The sequence below is a fragment of the Lithohypha guttulata genome, assembly GCF_036872675.1.
Source record: "Lithohypha guttulata strain CCFEE 5908 chromosome Unknown scaffold_2, whole genome shotgun sequence".
NCBI lineage: Eukaryota > Fungi > Ascomycota > Eurotiomycetes > Chaetothyriales > Trichomeriaceae > Lithohypha > Lithohypha guttulata.
Window position 1 is genome coordinate 231,348 of NW_027042751.1, and position 18,824 is coordinate 250,171.

General features: G+C 49.6%; 3 protein-coding genes across 3 annotated transcripts; 1 reads left to right on the forward strand and 2 right to left on the reverse strand.

The window, feature by feature from the left end:
• Nucleotides 1-215: 215 nt before the first annotated feature.
• LTR64_002220 (putative NRPS-like protein biosynthetic cluster) lies at nucleotides 216-4,046 on the reverse strand (the record flags this gene model as incomplete). Its single annotated transcript, XM_064896592.1, has 1 exon — nucleotides 216-4,046. One exon carries the CDS (start codon nucleotides 4,044-4,046, stop codon nucleotides 216-218), a length of 3,831 nt encoding a protein of 1,276 aa, XP_064755542.1.
• Nucleotides 4,047-5,806: 1,760 nt separating this feature from the next.
• LTR64_002221 (uncharacterized protein) lies at nucleotides 5,807-6,932 on the forward strand (the record flags this gene model as incomplete). The annotated part of the gene is made up of 2 exons (XM_064896593.1): nucleotides 5,807-5,908; nucleotides 5,961-6,932. The coding sequence occupies 2 exons, from the start codon at nucleotides 5,807-5,809 to the stop codon at nucleotides 6,930-6,932; spliced, it is 1,074 nt and encodes a 357-aa protein (XP_064755543.1).
• A 517-nt stretch (nucleotides 6,933-7,449) lies between these two features.
• Nucleotides 7,450-8,769, reverse strand: LTR64_002222 (uncharacterized protein; the record flags this gene model as incomplete). Its single annotated transcript, XM_064896594.1, has 1 exon — nucleotides 7,450-8,769. One exon carries the CDS (start codon nucleotides 8,767-8,769, stop codon nucleotides 7,450-7,452), a length of 1,320 nt encoding a protein of 439 aa, XP_064755544.1.
• Nucleotides 8,770-18,824: the final 10,055 nt, after the last annotated feature.

Sequence of the window (18,824 nt, forward strand, 5' to 3'; positions counted from 1 at the left end):
CATCGCGCGAGAGCACTCGATTCCTCCGCGTACATTGTGGACGGAAAATCAGTATAGTCGCAACGATCTTAATCGTTCTCACGGCTATCGTTTGTCATAACAGTATACATTGACAAGTAGAGAATACCCCCCAGTAACCAACATTTATGCTTCTCAGATACTAAATAAGTCGTCAATAAATTCTATATCTCACGGAGATCAACAGCCTTTCGGCACTATATCGGCTCATCTCTAGGCTCAATCAAAATCTCGTTCACAGCCACATGCTGTGGCTGTTTCAACGCATAAACAATGGACGCCGCAACATCATCTGGATCCAAGATCTTTGCCCCAGATGGTTCGCCATATTTCTTGATAGCCTCTGCATCGCTAGACATACTCAGCAGATCGGTTGCCGTGTTTCCAGGCTGCACACTTGTCACTCTCAATCCAGTACCAGCTGTTTCGAGTCTCAAGCTTTGCAAGGTAGCTTCGACAAAGAACTTGCTTGCCGAGTAGACACCAAGACCAGGAAAGACCTTTCGACCTGCATCGGAAGAAATGGCGACAATATGACCACTGCCACGCTTGAGCATGCCTGGAACGGTGGAAGAGAGACAGTGCAGTAAACCCTTGCAATTGACGTCCACAGTCCGATCCCATTCTTCGACATGAGAGTTGGCCATCATCGTGAAGTACATGACTCCAGCGCATGAGACGAGGATATCAACGGGGCCGAGTTCGTGTTCAGCATCTCTCATAAGAGCTTCCACTTGCTTGCGGTCTGTTACGTCTGTCTTGCGAATAATGACTTTACCTTCACGGATTACCAGCCTGCGCTTGATAGCCTCTAGTGCATCAGTACGTCGAGCTGCAAGAGCTAGATGCACGCCGGCCTTTGCCAAAGCAGCAGCTACTGCTGCACCGATACCAGATGAAGCTCCAGTAATGACAGCCACTCTACCACTCAGTGGTCCGTAGCGAGGAAGAGCAGCCGAGCCTCCAAGCGATTGTTGCTGTGACGGTGGGTGAGTGAGCCATCCTCTTGCATACCAATGCCGAGTGTAAGTCTCCAGCAGAACACTATCGACTTTCGGCCTTTCGACCACTGCTCGGAACGGTCTCGTTGATGTGTTGTTCAGGACGACAATACCTTTCAGGAAGCCAACACTTGGCATACCACTGCGCAGAATGTCCACAGTGAAAGCGCCGTCACCACCTTTCACAGAACTTCGCTTCTCATTCCATAGTGCTACCCAATCGTCGAACTGAATTGGTTCCGCTGGATAGCCAAGGTCACTGAGATGTTCGAAGACCACTTTGATGTCAACTGGATCTGGATCTCCAACATGAAAGACAAGTTGCTCCGCATGTGTTTGGTTCGCGAGGTGGATGATAGCTTTGCTCACAAAGTCGACAGGGGTCATCTCAGCACGCCAGCCCTCGACCTGTGGATAGCGACCTAGATGGATAGACTCTACTATGAGTGCATTGAGAAGGTCCCAAGCGTTCGCCGCACCTGTCGAACTGTGACCACTGATCGTGCCAGCACGAATGATCCTGACTGGTAGTCCTCGTCTGCCTGCCTCGACCACAAGTTGCTCGGCCACCCACTTGGTCTGGCCATAACCATCTTGAAGCTTATCTGGAACGTGATCGACGCCGAGCATTGCTTCCTCAGGCCAACCACCTTGAGAAGGCGGTAACACACCATTTGTCGAGATGTGTTGGACAGTGGCACCCTTCAAGGCTGCAAGTCGTAGAATCTCTTTCGTGCCGCCCACGTTGGCGCTACGTAGTGCGGCATAAGGGTAGACCAGATTGACAGTAGCGGCAGCATGCACGATAACGTCTGTCCTGGCTCCGAGCTTCTCGAAGGCTTCAGGTGAAAGTCCGAATCTTTTCCGAGACAAATTACCTGGCACAATCTCGACTCGCTCCATGATGGAGTCATGCCACAAACTGTGGTCAATCAGATTTCTTCGTATTCTTGCCACCCCAGCAGGAACTTCCGCCTCTGAGGGCTCGTTGCAACGCACGAGGCAAAGGATATGCGCCGATGTGCGTACAAGCAGATCGTTGAGAAGAAATGCGCCAAGAAAGCCAGTCGCACCAGTAAGAAGGACTGTCTTAGCTTCGTTCAGCGAGCACGGCTTTGCTTGAGAAGGAGGTTTGATCTCATCATCTAGGATCGAGTCTTTCCTCAACACTCCAGGAAGATCGGCTTGTACTGCTGCAGTGTGTCCATCCCTTACAGATCGTACTGTTTCAAGATGTCCATTCAGGGTTGGAGGATCGGCCAGACGAGCTACCGGGACACGAAAGCCAAAAGCTCGAGACAGTCTAGAGGCCAACTCAGCAAGTGACAGAGAGTGTCCGCCAAGGTCAAAAAAATTGTGCTCTGCCGTGATGTTGTCTCTCGACGTGTGCAAAGTAGCGGCCCACACTTCAGCTATTGCGTCACTGCTGATCGGATCTTGCTCCGTCTTGATGCCATTGACCTGTGACTTGGCTGTAGGCGGCGGAGGCAGACGCTTGAGATCTGCCTTACCAGAAACTTCATGTGTCGGCAACTCATCAAGCTCGACCCAGAGGGCAGGAAGCATGTACTGTGCAAGGTATGATGACAACGTCTTTCGAGCTGAGGGACTGTGTCCAGATTCGCCGATCTCGATCTGAGGACGTTTACCGGCGTTTTCCTTGTCTCGCACAATATAGGCTACCAACTGGCGTTCAAGACCCTCACCATGTGCGACTACTGCGCACTGTCTGACTGCCAAGTTCTCAACGATGGCGTTCTCGACCTTTCCAGGCACTACCGAGTAGCCACGAAGTTTGATCATAGCACCGACACGGCCTGTGATTTCGAGGCTGCCTGACGGCAACAACCTGGCTTCGTCGCCAGTGCGATACATCAAAGCACCAGAAGCGGAATCGTATGGGTTGCGAATAAATGCTTTAGCAGTAGTCTCGGGGCGGTTGAGGTAGCCACGAGCGAGCAGAGCTCCACCAACGAATAGCTCACCCGTTGTGCCAGGTTCCACCCTGTTGCCGTTTTGATCTAGCACATAGATGTGCTTGGGATCGACTGGAGGACCAACAGGGCAGTAGACAGCCTTGTCTTCAAGCATCTGACCAATATCGCCACAAGCTATTTCGTGAGTTTCGCAAGCACTATAGCAATTGAGCAATCGTACTTGTGGAAGAGCTTTGATAGCCCGGCGACCAAGGTCGGCGGTGACCACTTCACCGTTCAACCACAACGTGCGGAGATCAGGAAGGCGTTGTCCGAGATCGGGATGTCGGGAAAGAACGGTAGCCAGAAGAGTTGGTGTCATTAGTGTCTCTGTAATCTTTTTCGAGGCGAGGAGGTCAACAAGGGCAACTGGGTCATAGCTGGTTTCATCGGGCACCGTGACAACAGTGGCCCCTCGCAGAAGCGGGCGTAGTATCTCCCAGACGAAGAAGACATTGCAGGCCACTCGATCGCCTGGCTGAACATCCTGGAATTGAAATCTGAGATCGTATGAGAGGACAGGTGCTCTGTGTGGATTAGCGATTCCTTTCGGTTTGCCGGTAGTGCCTGAAGAATAGGCGACGAAAGCAAGGCGATCCAAGTCAGTTTCAGCTGGGAGTGGAGCAGCCTCTTTGGCATGACCGTTGGTGTTGGCGGTCTCTTTGTCAAGTGTGATCAGTGGTACACCTGATTTGATCTTGCCGACTTCAGATGTATGAGTTACAACGACGACTGGGCTGGCATCATCGATGACATCGGCCAGGAGGTCAGGAGGATAGGCGAGCTCGAGGACAAGGAATGCTCCTCCAGCACGAAGAGCTGCCAGGCATGCAATTACATACTCAGCACTGCGACCAAGTAGGACACCAACAAGGCTGTCTCTGCTGACTCCATATTGTCGAAGTTGCTGGCTCAAAGCCTCAACCTTGTGGTCTAGCTCGGCATATGTGTAGGTTGTAGTGTCGTCCTCAAGGGCTATAGCATCAGGACTAACCTCCACTTGGTCTTTGAACAGAGCTGCTAGGTCTTTCTTGGTATTAATGACAGGCATCGTTTACAAATAGGCGGTCTTCAGCCACTGACACCTTGCCTGTTCGGTCTGTTTACAGTCGGATCGACCTCGATATCGTTGTGCTTAAATTATTGACATTGCGCATGGACCTGTGCTGAGCTGGCCAACTTTCAACATACTCAAACGATGACATGGTTGCACAGCTATCGCGAGACGGTAAAAAGCTGTTTGCTTCTGTTGAAAAGTTCACAAGTGTGGGATCATATCCACTGGAGACCATGAAGAAGCTGTCAGTGGTCTCGAGCACTGGCGCAGAAATCCTCAGCCAAGCAATCTCGCTTGCGCCATCGTCCTTTCAAGACGACCATCCGTCGGTTAATCGGTGCTGGCACGATTCAATGTTGACCAGACGAGATGTGATAGAACACAAGCCAGCTGTTCATCACAGTAGAACGTCGTGCAACAACAGCCAGTTTCGTTGAGGTCGACTTGACTTGTGATGACGCACTTTGAGGGATCACTTGAGCTTTAAGGTTTGGCCTCGGCAAGTGAGACTGAGAGCTAACCCTCATCGGTACAGGTCACCACAGTTTGACAAGAAGAAGCCTCACGTTCGAGCGACAAGACACGTAATTACCGGACATGCCTCACTTCTGACACAGATGCAACAGAGCACAAAGAGCACTCAACTTGAAGTCGTAAGTTTGCTTTGCGCGATTGTGTGCAAAGCGAACGAGGTATAGCAAACAACAGTAACTATGTTCTCGTCGCGGAAGTTCGGTATTGTTAGCTGTACTTCTAGGTCGAGCAGGCATTGCACCCTGATGAGGAATGCAGTAGGTGACCACGTTTGAGCTGACTCCCAGAGGTCTTTCCTAGGACAGCTGAGGCTTGGTATAATATTCTCTGTCGACTTGCGACGCTGTGCAGTCTAGATTGACGATTGTGGCTATTTTATCTTGCTCAAGAAAGCACGAACCAGAGTCTGTCCAGGCAACAGGTAATCTCAGCAACACAAATCTGCTGGCAAGAATGCTCGCATAATTGGAGCTTGAGATCTGCCGCTAGACAACGCCACAGAGCTGCATGACTCCGGTCAGAAGTCATGGTTATGAGCCACGGCGCAACCACTACTAGTACTGTCTGGCCACTTATTTGGACGGGCGTCGGTTTGAGCGATAGGTACTTAGGCACTCGGGAAGCCTAGAAACACCCTGGAGCACCCTAAAGGTGCAATGTCATTCATGGCATCGGCATCAAGTTGTATACCCGCTTCAGGCAAAATTGTGGGAACATCCTCGAGCACCAGGACTTTGCCTCGTCCTATTCAATGGGGCCACTGGCACGATTGTGCTAGGAGCGTCGACTGCTGCTTTCAAGCAGGATGTTCAGTAACTTTCAAGCCGTATTGTGTCCTCCACTATCGTCAAGAGTCTCAGAATGGCCACTTTGAATATGTTGCCAAGATCACGACCTACTGTAGGACTTCGATCGACCTCTCATGCGGGAGACACGAGTACTTCCAAGCACTCACCGAGAGCAAGTTCTTTCGCACGGTCTGCTCATCAGATCGGATGGCAAGATCAATGACTCCCATTAGAAGAGCATGCTTTTCGGACTTCGGTCCAAGCAGCGGCAGGTCCTCAACTTAGCCTCTATACCCACCATGTCCCATGTATATATATATGTATATGGTCAGCCACGAATAACTGGACGGCAAGTGAAACCGTTCCTTCTCCAGCGTTCAATCAGTATACCCGCAAGCTCCTAGTCCTTGTATAGCCAGCAATATCATCAACATGGCAGCAATGAACACAAAGAGACGCTCCGCCGGTTGTAACAAGGTACGACCAGATCCTTACGACCCAAGGTCGCGCCGCATGGCCTATAACATTATACCTGTACGTGAGCTTCATTGATATCTTCCAGCAAACCTCTAACACAACCATGCAGTCAACCAAAGCAGCTATTGAAAGCACACAGCATGCTGATGCTAGCTCTAAACCAGCCCAGAACCACAAGAGGAAGCGTCTGAACTCGCGTGGTAAATGGAAGGCTCGTATGCGACTGCTCGGCGAGGATGTCGAGACCAGTTCGGATGAAGCAGACGAGGAGGAATGCCGGCCAAGGAAGCGTTTGATCTCGAGAGGTGAATTAAAAGCTTGCTTGGCCCTCAAAAGAAGGGCACAAGAAGAAAGCTCGGAAGGTGATGAAGAGGAAAGCTCCGAAGAAGAGCAAGTTGAGAAGAAGGTGACCATCGTGAGAAAGACAGAACAAGAGCCCTGGGAAGACGAGGATGAAGACGCCTCAGAAGAAGATGAGGAAGATGAGGAAGACGACGACCTCACGGAAGATGAAGACTCACTTCCAGTCAAATACAAAGTCGATACCATCCACTTCGCGACGAAGGTTTACGATATCCAACCTCGTCGCAAGACCATTCCTGTCTGGGAGTCTCTCAGATACCGCCACCACGTTGACCTGCCCAACGACGAGCGGATCTTCGTCGACGACATCATCAGGGTTGGCTACGAGGGATTCGCCAAGATTCTGGAAATTCGCTACGATCGTGAGGAAGGTGGCTGCCTCGTCCTCATCCAGTGGCTTTACGACAAAGACGATATTATCGACCTGCTACGGTCACGTGGAAGATCACACCTATACGCAGTGACAGAAGGCGTAGGTCGTCATCGTATACTGCCATCGGACCATTTCCAGGTCATCGACCAGGACGATATTAGTGAGACGGCCGACCTGAGAGGAAAGTGTGTGACAGTGTCTTGGTACTTTACTTGTGCTTGGGAAGGAATGGAGGAGTGGATGATGAGTCACAAGTTCCAGAAGGCTCTCGACAAACAGCTGGACGATTCGCACCGGAGATGGCTAATTAGGTCTACTCTAGAGCCTCCGAATTACTTCAATTGAAAATTCTGTAGCTGTCAATGACATATTTCCCACGACGGTCGGATCTTTGTAGCACAACATGTCTCGACAAACATACAGAAACGGATTGCAATACTAAGAGGTGGTCGTTCTGCTCAGGCCGTTGACGACTGGCCCAGCCCCGGGCAGCAATATGGGTCAGTGACCAATAGTTTGTTTATCGACATATTCGACGTGTTCATTCAGTTCTTCTAAGCATCTACAGTGACGTACCAAAGCTATCGTCGTCTGTGGAATACCTAGAAAACTCGCGGCGGAGTACACTTACTGATTTTTGCCAAAAGCGGTCCATATTGAATGCTTGAGAGGTTCACGGTAGTCTGGCGAGTTGGGAAGCTGCAATCGCGTTTCTGGCAGACGAGTGGATAAGAACGATCAGGGTTATTGTTATCGGAGCTCATGGTGAGATTTGATTGAGATAGAGGTCAGCGCATCTGCGGTGAAGGGTGAGAGAATAAGAGTATCAAATATGACAAACGCATGCAAAATTAATTTGTGATTAAATCGTTAATTTTTCCATATCCTGTCCAGCAGGAAAGTCGAGGATCCGCAGCTTTCTCGCAGGTGCCGACTTCGAGTGTGGCAGCTGTGCCCATGAAAGCATGTCACTCTCTTTCACGCGAAATATATGCTGCTGCCACCAAAGATCCTGTTCACACAGCAACAGCAGCCCGATCTGCATCAATATCACGAGATAGACGAAGGTCCATATTGCCTGCAATGTGTCTGTCACGCAGGGCACTGATATTTTTGCTTCCTCTGCTTCAAACATCTCCTGCACTCCCTCGAGGTCTTCGTTTAAATGTTCCATCCAGTTCCAGAAGAGGTCAGAAGTCATAGGAGTATCTTCCCACTCCTCAAGCCTTCCAGTACGCCATTTCCAGAACTCTTCTGATAGAAACCAGACATAAGGCTCTACGCTGTGCGTGCACCATTCCGGATGAGCACGTCGAAGCTCCTGCGAGACCCATGGTCCATAAGTCTGGATGAATAGTCCAGTCGTAGGAGACACAAACACCACATCATCTATGGTTGTGGAGCAGGGGACATTAGCTTTATTTGGAGGACCACAAAATATTGAGCCCAGGTCTCGTGAATGAAGAAGCTCATGGACCAGCGTCAGACCGACGAAGTACATGGCTGAAGACGCGCAGAACCCCAGGTCCGTACCGTCGATGTCTGACAGACGTTGTGAATCACCGGTTGTGAATCCTTGATCTCGACCCTCGAGTAACAGGCGGCATACGACCATGTATTCTTCCTCAAGCCTGTCAGGACCGTACGCTCCCGACATGTACGCCAAACCTCCGGGCTGACTTACAACCTCAACGCGCGAAGCAGTGTAATGGTATAGCTTCAAACGTGGTTGACTCCAGGTATGCTGTGGATATCCGGCTGCTCCCAGTCGTGAGGCCAAGCTCGATAACACGTAGAGGACGGTGGGTGTATCCTGCTCACGGAAGTAGCGTAGGAATGATTGACTTGCTCCTATGTCTTTCATGTTAGCCATGATCTCAGCACCTTTGTGAATAAAGATAATGGCGTCAACGAGTCCACCTCTCAGAACTTTCTCGTCTTGCGGGAAGTTTTCGAAATCAAAAAGCTCGAACTTACTGTCGATAATATGTTCATAATCTATCTCGGGCCCACGATCAACGTGACTAGGAGTAGATTTCGTGATCGCAACGTCTATGGCTTCGTTAGTCAATTGCTGGGTATTGTCTCGCGGCAGGCTTGCTTGTGGGTATGTTGATGGTTCGACTCGAAAGTCGAAGTTTAAGGGGCTTTCAAGTCCTGGATAAAGAGGTAAGTCATCCATGACTTAGACTGGCTTCTGCGACTGCTCAACAGGGAGGTGGACGGCGTATTCGAACATATGGGTGTAGAGAACAGCACTGCTTAAGAAGCAAGAGCAAAAGGCATTGTACCAAGCTTACGACAACGAATCTCAGAACGCGCATTGTCCACGCGATTGTATGCTCGTTGTCTGAACTGAAAGCAAATTGTCTCAACGTTTCGGATGTCTTACTGACATCGACATGTCCAAGTCCTTGTAGGGAAACTTGTCGTGTACTCGGTTGATGGACGTCTCAGTTGGAAAGAATGAGTGAACGAGCTCTCTTCGAGGAAGTCTGTATTTGACAGCCCTACTGTGCTGTTCGGAGGATCTACTGACAACGTTCTTCGCTCGTGCAGACTGGCGATATTCGAAGGCGTGGAATATCTGAAAAGAACCTTGTATACAACGACATGCCCACTCGTCATATCTTTTATTGGAGGAAGCTGCCCCAGAAACCAACCTGTGGTGAATGTGGATTGGGACTTCGGTTTCAGTTCATCTCTTTCTCTCAGTAAACGGCGAGGAACATATATGTCGTTTTCGTAAGGCTCCCTCTCAAGAACAGACTATCTCCAGGTTTCAGTAGGAAATGATGCTTCATTATTCATGGACCACTGCTAGACAAATATTCGTCATCGGTGGAAGAAAGTTTGAGGAGGCTCACATTGCATCGGCGTCAACCCAGGCTCTTGCTAAAGGGACTTCGATCAGTCCCTGACTCGCTGTGAAACTTTGTTGCATGCCTTGGACTCCTTCTTTGATGGTAACTTTCGAGCTACAAGACAAGCGCGTGAGCGAATCGTGGAAAACGGTGCCGAGGATGTCGATCTGCCAAGAGACCTGCTGTTCACGTCTGGGCAGTCCGAAATGCGGGAAAATAGAGTCCACGAAACTTCTCTAGGCCTAGCTTGAGGTCTCGATTCTCGAAATCCGAACTCAGAGCATAGTACACTTTGGCGATGCTCACCCAGTCCACGTTGGCATGAACTTTTGTGAACCTTCGTTCAGCTGTGTCTCATTTTTGAGGCGCACTGAATTTTGCTATACTCTCTCATAGTATCCAATATGTTCGTGTTATGTGCAACTCGTTTCTTGCCTGATTTCGTGCTTCGTTCTGTGCATGCATTTTTGAGGCGTCTATACGAGAATGAGGCCCGTGCCATGGTTGACGTGCTTGGCACTCCTCAATTCCATCGCTATAGCTGACCCAGTGTGTTCCAGCGGCTTGTACAGCATTCTGCAGCCTCTCGCGACGTACGCTCCAGCACAATCGTTTTGTTCAAGCAGGTTTCCGCGCTCGACTGTCATCGTTAACGCGCGTCGTGCAAATCTGGTAAAGAGGCAAGGAACAGCAGTGAACACTATCGCAGATGGCACACCACTGCCACCTACAAGTACTTCCAGCTCAACTACAACTACAACTACAACGACCAGGACCACGACCATTACGTCCACAACGCTCCCCAAAAGCAGTACGCCAACGACGCTGAGAACATCGACGACAACCACTAAGGTCAACAACAATGCCGAGTTGATGTCCTCCCTGTCAATAGTGGCGAGCAACATTGCCAAAACATTTTGCTCGTGCATACAGCCGCCACAAACAGTGAAGCTTTCCACCACAACAACCACAACTAAGACGCTATCCACGACAACCTCGAAATCAACCACTACCTCGAAGACCACGACGAAAACAACTACTACCACGTCAAAGACTACGACCAAAACATCCTCGAGCTCAAATAGAGGTACTACTGGCACATCAACCAAGACTTCGACCAAGACGACGACCACCACTTCCATAACAAGCACAAGCAGCAGTGATAAGAGCTCAACAACTACCTCATCGGTATCGACCTCCAGGAGCACCTCCACAAGTAGCAGCACAACGACTGGCGAGTTTCTGAGCCAGACCATTGACGGACAGCAAGTGCCGACAACTACCACAACATCGCCCATCGTCGTAATTTCCACGCCTTCGACGACGACCACTACAACGACCACTACCACTACGCCGATCACTACCACGACCACAACGACCACGTTTAGCAGTAGCCCAACCACAACATCTCCAGACAGCACTACCACAACAACCACTACTGATACTTCGACTGGTTCAACAACTACGTTTTCAGACACAAGCAGTAGCACATCATCAGCAACATCCACTTCGACAACTAGCAGTGTACCCTGTCCCCTCTCGTCCCTTCAATTCAATTGCTTGCCTTATCTGAACACACTCCAAATACTCAAATCACCATATGCACAGTCGTGTTTGTCGAATCCAGCGACCTGCACAGACCCAACAGTTCTAGCTGCAGTCACTGTCTACATAAACGATCCAATGTTCACAACCTGCATACCCGTTTTAGAGGCTTTGACGGCAGCGGATATATCGTATGCAAGCAGACTCCTTACTCTCGGGGTCACCTGTGATGCGAACGATATTGCGATCATTCCGTCTGGCGTCACCATCCCGCCTAAGCCGGTCCCAGTAACTGCCACTACCACGACAACCGTTCAGGGCGCTGCCTGCACTATCAGTCCGTCGGAGGTTGACTGTCTACAGCGCTCCAGTAGTGTGAGGTACATTGTGGAGAACAGCTCCTTCGACTGTTCTGTGTTCCAGGACGCGGACCATTGTGACGAGATGGCGTTGCTTTTGATTGACCGTCTGAGTCTGGATGACCGGGACTGTCTGGCGAACGTGCCTAGAGGATTGTTTGGGATGCCTCTGGACAGATGTCTGCCATGAGAACTGTCCAATGCTTTGTAAGAATTACATCTGCTATTTGAGGAGTACCATAGCGACAGTCTTTTCGCGTGTAGACAATCTTGAGTTTTACACCAACGTCTTCTTCTTTGCGAATCCCTAATCTGATTCAATAGAAATTATGCAGGGGCCAAAGGCTTCTATGTGCTACAACCAACTGCAGAAGACACTCGTGTCGCCGTGTTCCCGGGTCAAGCATACTCAATATCCTACAGTATCTTGTACTTCAGACTCTTGCTAGCGACTACCGACCTCATCGACGAGCAGGATCGTCCTCGCTTACTGACCATGCTCTTTACCCGCCCTGGTTTTCTGCTCAAATGCTGCCACGGGGAGAGGCTGGCTCGACGAAGAAACGTTGCGTATATGCTTCCATCTCTTGATACAGTGGTTGTCGCAGTCTTGCTTGTGACCGTATGCGCAGGAGATCGCCAGCAACGGCACGTCTGCAGATCCAGGCTCAAATCCCGTTTCTCAAGTTTTGACGATAAACCAAGAATGAGACAGAGAAACGAAGGTAGGCCAAATGAGAGTGCTTTGAAAGATCATGGCTAGACGGAGACAAATTTTGCCAATTGAATGACTTGAGAGGATGCCGAACACATAACGCAATGGAGCAAGGGTACCAACACAGCGTATATTGAGAGTCAAGTACTTGGATTGTTGAATTATGGGAATTCGTGTACCGAAAGATCTACTGGGAGAACAATGTCATCCAGCACCACGTTGCGTCCTTCCTGAAGTGGGTGAAGAGTAAATTGAGCTTGGTTCTGGCTTCCTCTATCTTCTTGCTGAGGCAAATTCAGGGTCAAATAGGTTGTAGTGAGCAAGGTTGTAGGGAAAAACTTGACGTTTAAGGAGCCGTAATTCTGTCATCAAAGTCTTTGTTTGCAAGCATACTGCTTCTGGGAATTAGAGGTTGCTTCTTTGCTCATACCGGATTCACCCACGTCAAGTTGGAGGATCTGTAATGCTATGACCCTTGCTTTGCTTTGCTTTGTTTGCTTTTGCTGTGTCCAGGTACCCTCTCGACCTCAAACCCAAAAGATACTTCGGTAACTTTGACATAGTTCGTAATCGAAAGAAAATACTCATGTCTAGCACGTGGTTGTGCCTCGTCGGACAAAAGACCCTCTGATACCTTCACCATGTATCTTACTGCGCTTCGCCTAAGCACAGAGCAAGCAGGCGGGCTGCACGTAGCCCTGCCTGAGGCTTTTCAGGTGAGACTAGGCAGTCAAGCCTGAGGTATACCCCGTCACAGTTGCCATCCTTGGCAGAGAGGGGCCCCGGCCGCAGCTCAATCATCTTGTTGTCGACTTCTTCCTCCTCTTCTTCTTCTTCCTTCTTCATCACAAGCAGCACCAACTCGCCGTCTTGTTGCGTTTTTTAGTCTTTTTTAAAAAGACAACTTCAGATTCTCGGTTTCGTCCGTTTCTACTCGGTTTTTTTTTTTTTGAATTTTTAAAAAAATTCAAAATGTCTTCGGTTTCGGTCTTGGTCCTGCTGGTGGTTTTGTTTTCGGTTTTTGTCTCTCCGGTCCCATTCCCGTAGGTACAGCTCGCTTCCACTTCTGATCAGCCTGCACTCCTTCTTCGGACAATCTCAAATCATTCGGAGCTTGGTACTGACAAAATGTGTGCTTATAGAGATCTCGACTGGGAGCCCTCTGCGTCCAAACCATAGTATGATTGGGTGTTTCAGGGGGTGGTGTTTCTTGGCTCCTTTCCAGGAGTCAAGACCACCATGGGATGGTTTTGGTCTTGGGTCTCCTGTTTGTGGTCTTCGGACGCCCGCCTCGCCCAGTTACGAAGGAGCTGGAAAATCGAGAACGAGGCACAACTATACCGCCTGCGTCAACGCCAGAAGGCTCTCTTGTCTCTCCAGGGTTGCGGTGTATTGCTGTCACCAGAGCAGCAGGCCGAATTAGTCAGGCTTGCGGAAAGGTACTGTGCTCTCACTGATGGTGAGCCTACGTCGGTGCAGCCTCTCTTCACCAGTTTTGTTGAAGCATGGCTGCCAACCTTGAGGAAGGGGTTCTTCGGGCTCCTGACACTCGGACGGCGGCTGTGTGGATACCTGGGGTCGATGCTGCCCGTGCGGAGGACCAGTACAGGGACCACCCTGCCAATGACTGGTCTGTATGCTGCTGATGACGTGGCTGCCGGTTCCAGCACTGGGAGATCTAGAGGGTCGGCTCAGCCGCGACAACCTTCGGAGGCTGAAGAGGTATAGTTAAGCCCAGGTTGGGAACCTACCGGAGCATCCCGCTGACCGAGGGGGAATCAATTGCCCTCGGTCGGGTGAACATGGGGCTGGTAGGCACCCCTTCGCTGGAAGGCGCGGACGCTCGCTTAGCGTGGGTTAGTGGGAGGGATATCAAGGCAGTGGGTGGGTTGGTCCATGTAACACCGTCACCGTTGCTATGGTCAGAGGTCCGTCAGACAGACCACCTTCTCCAGTGTTTTTGTCAGCCTCTTTTCCACCAACCATCAATACCGACAGATCTCATCATCTCAGACTGTCGTCATCACCCAACACATCTCCTTGATATCACGAAGACGAAAGGCTCAGTCACACACGGCTTTTGCGTACGCTCAGTCCATCGTCTCAATCGATGAGAGCACCGTCTTCGAACATACCAGATTGTCAAGCAAAGTCTTCGCTGGACAGTCTCACCTTGGTCGACAAGCAATCTGGAACTCAGTCCACCAGTTCGTTTGACAACTTCTAGTTCAGAATACCTCTGGAGAAAATCGTCCATATTGAGCTGTCGACTAGCAAAGCAAACTCAAATCATCAACCTCATCTCCGCACCTCTTCTCTTTCGACGGTCACTTCGCTATGAGTTCCACCTCACTTTGCTGGTACTCTACGAACTGCAACAGAACAATCTTCATTGTTCATCTGACTGTGAAGGGATGATCAAAAGAGCTGGTGTAAGAGAAGGACATACACACCATGAACATGCTATGAACACCAGAGTGACAAGCATGATCGTATTACATCACACACTGAGCTGCTGTCAGCCATTCCACCCTCAAGCTAGCCCTCAAAGAGGCCAGGCTAGCCACACCAGAGCTCATAGCCAAGCAACTTGACCATATCGCATTTCAGAATGTCAACCATATCATACTATCGAAGCCTTGACATCGTCGAACACCACAGCATCCACATCTCGAGCAGAGTCTCTTGTTCTTCGCAACAGCTGAGAATGTTTTGCTGTCGCTCCGGTTGTGAGAGCGAACGCACAAACTTGACAAGCATCTCTCTGCGAATGTCCACCTCGTAACAGGAGCCGATTCGTGAGCTACCTCAGCCTGCGCCATATCATTACCAGCAGTAAACGTCATGGCTAGCACTCAGAAGGAGCATACATACTTGCATGCCTGTATGTTGCAGGATTGGTCACCGTCAAAGATCACCCTGTGGGAGAACACGTCAGGAAAGTCGACGTCAGCAGAACAACACAACAGCCAAGCAAAACACCAGCAGGACCACACAGACAAGACCACATACACACAAGATCACACCAGCAGGACCACACCATTTAGACCACGTCCAGACATCACTCCCGCAAAGACCATATAATTGAGGGCAAGACTAACGAGAGTCATGCCACAACCACAAAGAACAAACCATAACATACCATCAAGAACACACACCATTAGGGAATAGTGCACGGAGGAACATGAAATTGTTGAGGCAGTGAGATCGGAGACGTGTTGATGCACCAAGTGGTCGACCTGAAAAGAAAGGCGCGGAGGGTTGGAAAGAACCTTCGCACGGTTCGTTACACGTATGAGCAGTCTAGCAGTTTGGGGAGAGACGAGGATTTTGAGTTGGTAGACAAGTACCAAAGCTCCTAGACAATCTACCAGCAGCAGATCCTTGCCATGAAGAAGACTTGTGAGAACTCAACATCAATCTCAGATAGAGTCAATGTGGCGCCCAAGGCAAGAAGTCGGATAAGCTTTCGACAATGAGAAGAATCGTATGGCACAGTTGGTCGAGATCGTAGAACATGCGACGGACTTGAATTTTCCGTAATTAGCAGCTCGGTTGTCTCCATGCCTTGGACGGTCCATATTGATCCAAGGGAGGCTAGAAAGCTACTGAGCTAGTGAATCTCTAGGTGCTTTGCGCCTATGCTGACAGATTGCGCAAGTTTGCACCTGAGTACGATGATCAGCCAGGATTTTGAGATTCCATCATGTTCTCTCATAGATTTTCAGTGCATTGGGCCTCTTGAAACAGAATTCGAGCAATTACTAGCATGCGAGCGGTCTCAATCACCGCTAACATTGAGCCCACTGTAGACTCGGATTCAGTGGCAGTCTCTGGCGTGTCACAAAAATTGTCTCGTGCCTCGCGAAAAAATGCTCAACAAACCGTACTATCGTGGTTCTTATCCTCAGAAAGACTTAACGGAAGCAAATTGTGCTCGTGCAAGAGCTGGTAAATTGACAGAAGATATCTATAAATGCAATCATGAATAGGCATGGATTGCAGTGTCATATCCATTTCAATCCTGGCCAGCTTCGGTGAAATGTGCTCAAGATGAGACCGTTTTCTCTAATAACCTTACTGATTGGCCTGATCATAATGTCAGAAGTCCGATCTACGGACTGTGCAAAGCAATTCCCAGAGGAGAAGTGCTTCGCGGAAGACTGTTTTGATCCAAGTCGCGGGAAGAGGGATGTAGCAGCCACGCACGATACACGGCTTAATCGATGCAATGCAACACTTTCTCTGAACGGCCTTATTGTTGAAGATGCCTTTCATTGCGAAAAGTTCCAAGACATTGATGAGACAAGGTATCATGGTTGCATGGAAGCTCAGCAGTTAGGTATCGCAGACAAGGTTTCACGAGAAGAAGATGCTAACATTCCTGCCCAGAGTCCCAGAACGTTCCTGGGCTTCTCTTCTGTTAACCATACCGAAATTCACCTGAAATTGAGGAGGAAAAGATACGACAAGCCTTCAAAACTTCTTCACGATACCGTGGGTTTGAATTCCCAGCAAACAAAGGTAGAGGAACATGTCTGGGACCCTACTTGTTGCCGTTTGACACAAAGCTGCTACGACTTCTTTTGGGACATGTACTTCAATGCGCCGGAACCAGGTTATCATTGTTCCAAATATAATAGCCCGAAGGCTGTTGCTCACGCCTTGTGTTGCATTGCGCTGTTGGCTGCTAGTTGTCAAGATTTCTCAAAATCGGGAAGGATGGTTGCGCCTACCGTCATGCATGAACCACCAGCATGTACGAACCCTGGCGAAAGTAGCGATGACGGGATTTATGTGGAAGCTGAATCAGAGTTCGACTTGTATGGTCGATGCCAACCTAAAAGAGCGATAAGTGCAGACTGTGCAAAAGACTGGCGTTTTAGTAAAGACGAGGCAGCCGTTGAGGACTCTACAACAACTCTGATGAAGTTTGTAGGATAGCGCCCAGAGGAGTCCACAGGAAGCTAGAATCGATGTCAGAACAAATACTTGCTCGTGCACATGGAAAGTAAGATTGAACCCAGCAATAATGTGCTCACAGGAACACGCCGATAGGCAGTTCCCTAACTCATCCAAACTGGCGCTGGTCTTCGAGGGAGATATATATCACTATACTCTCTGCGAAAGTGACAAGGCCTTTCGACCCTCTATTCATGATTCTCTCCCGGTGACCAATATGAAGACGTCTATCATTGTCTGTTTGTTTGTTGCCCTCACATCTGTGCGTGTACGTTGCCACGAAAAGTGTGTCAACCTCTTTCCGGGAGATAAGTGCTTCGAGGAAGATTGCTATGGCCTCAGTCGGTACAGAGATGACGGGAGCGTGAAACGTGCGACGCATCTTGATCAGCCCAACGCAACGCGCGTACTGGGCTCGGTATCAATTGGCAACGCTTTGCGTTGTGATAGGCATCGAGAAAAGGATCAGGACCGATACAACGACTGTTTGATCGCCCAGCAGGTACGTGAACATTATACTCTGTAAGTTACAGATATTAACGTGCTCGTCCAGGAGCCAAAAACGTTCCTCGGTTTCCCACCACTCGAGCATGGCGGAACTGACGTGGAAGTTACTGAAAACAGAAAGCCGCACTTTTCAAAACGTCGTCACACCAGCTTGCATGTCCGTCCTCGCGATGCGGGTGAAGAGCAGTATATCTGGGACCCTAATTGCTGTCGTTTGACCCGAACTTGTTACAACTTTTTCCAAGAGATTTCCAATCGGCATCCTGAAGGAAATTACCACTATTCAATGCACAGCGATCCTGACGTTGTGGATAAGGCACACTGTTGCATAGCGCTATTGGCCACGAGTTGTCAGGATCTGTCCAAGAAAGGGCATATGGACTTACCATACGTCTTCCACGAACCGCCATCATGCACAAATCCTGGTGAAGGTCGAGATCTGGTGGAAGGTTCGAAAGGTTGAACAGGGTTCAAGCTATATAGCTAATGCAACCAGAAAGCACAAAGAATACAGGATGCGGAGGATTTCGACGGAGCGATGGAGAGGAGACGACCATGACGACGAAAATTGAAGGGTAGAGTCAAAAGGAATTGACGGAGATCTAAGGTCGATGTCCAAGAGTCATATTGGTACTGTCTCTCCAATATCACACAACCCAACATCTTGACCCCAAAGCAAGCCTTTCTTTTCGCATTCCTCTCTCCACCTTCGAGGAGGCTCAAGTACATCCTCATAGTAGGCTGACAGTCCGCCTCGGACGGTACCGTAATGCATCGCTATACTCTTCTTGCTCCTGATATCGATGTGTATGCAAGCAGAGTCTTCCGGTGCACAGTGAACAGAGCTCATGAAGTCTCGAGGCGAGTAAAGACCTATGGGCAGAAGTGCCAAGTCGAATGGCCCGAGCAACTCGCCTATCTCCTTGAAGGCAGGACAGTGAGGCATGGCCTCCTCCTCTTCCTGTGTTGGGTGTGCTGTTGTGACACGACGGTAACCAGTGTCGCCTGCGAAGAACAGTTTCTTGCCAACCTCTTCACTGTTGAGCTCAAGTAGTGACCATGAGCACTACAGCGTTTTGTCCTTGTCGTTGACACCGCGGTTGCTAGTATGCTGTGCAGGTGTGCAGACCAGCTCGACACTACCAATGCCTTCGATGGCAATGCGTGTACTATCCCACCAATCTAGCTCTACCACATCAACATCCAGGATATCAGGCAGTAGCGACTGGAAAAATGTCTTGTTTCCAAGCGCGCAGGCTATGATCGGTGTTCGACCTCGTCGCTT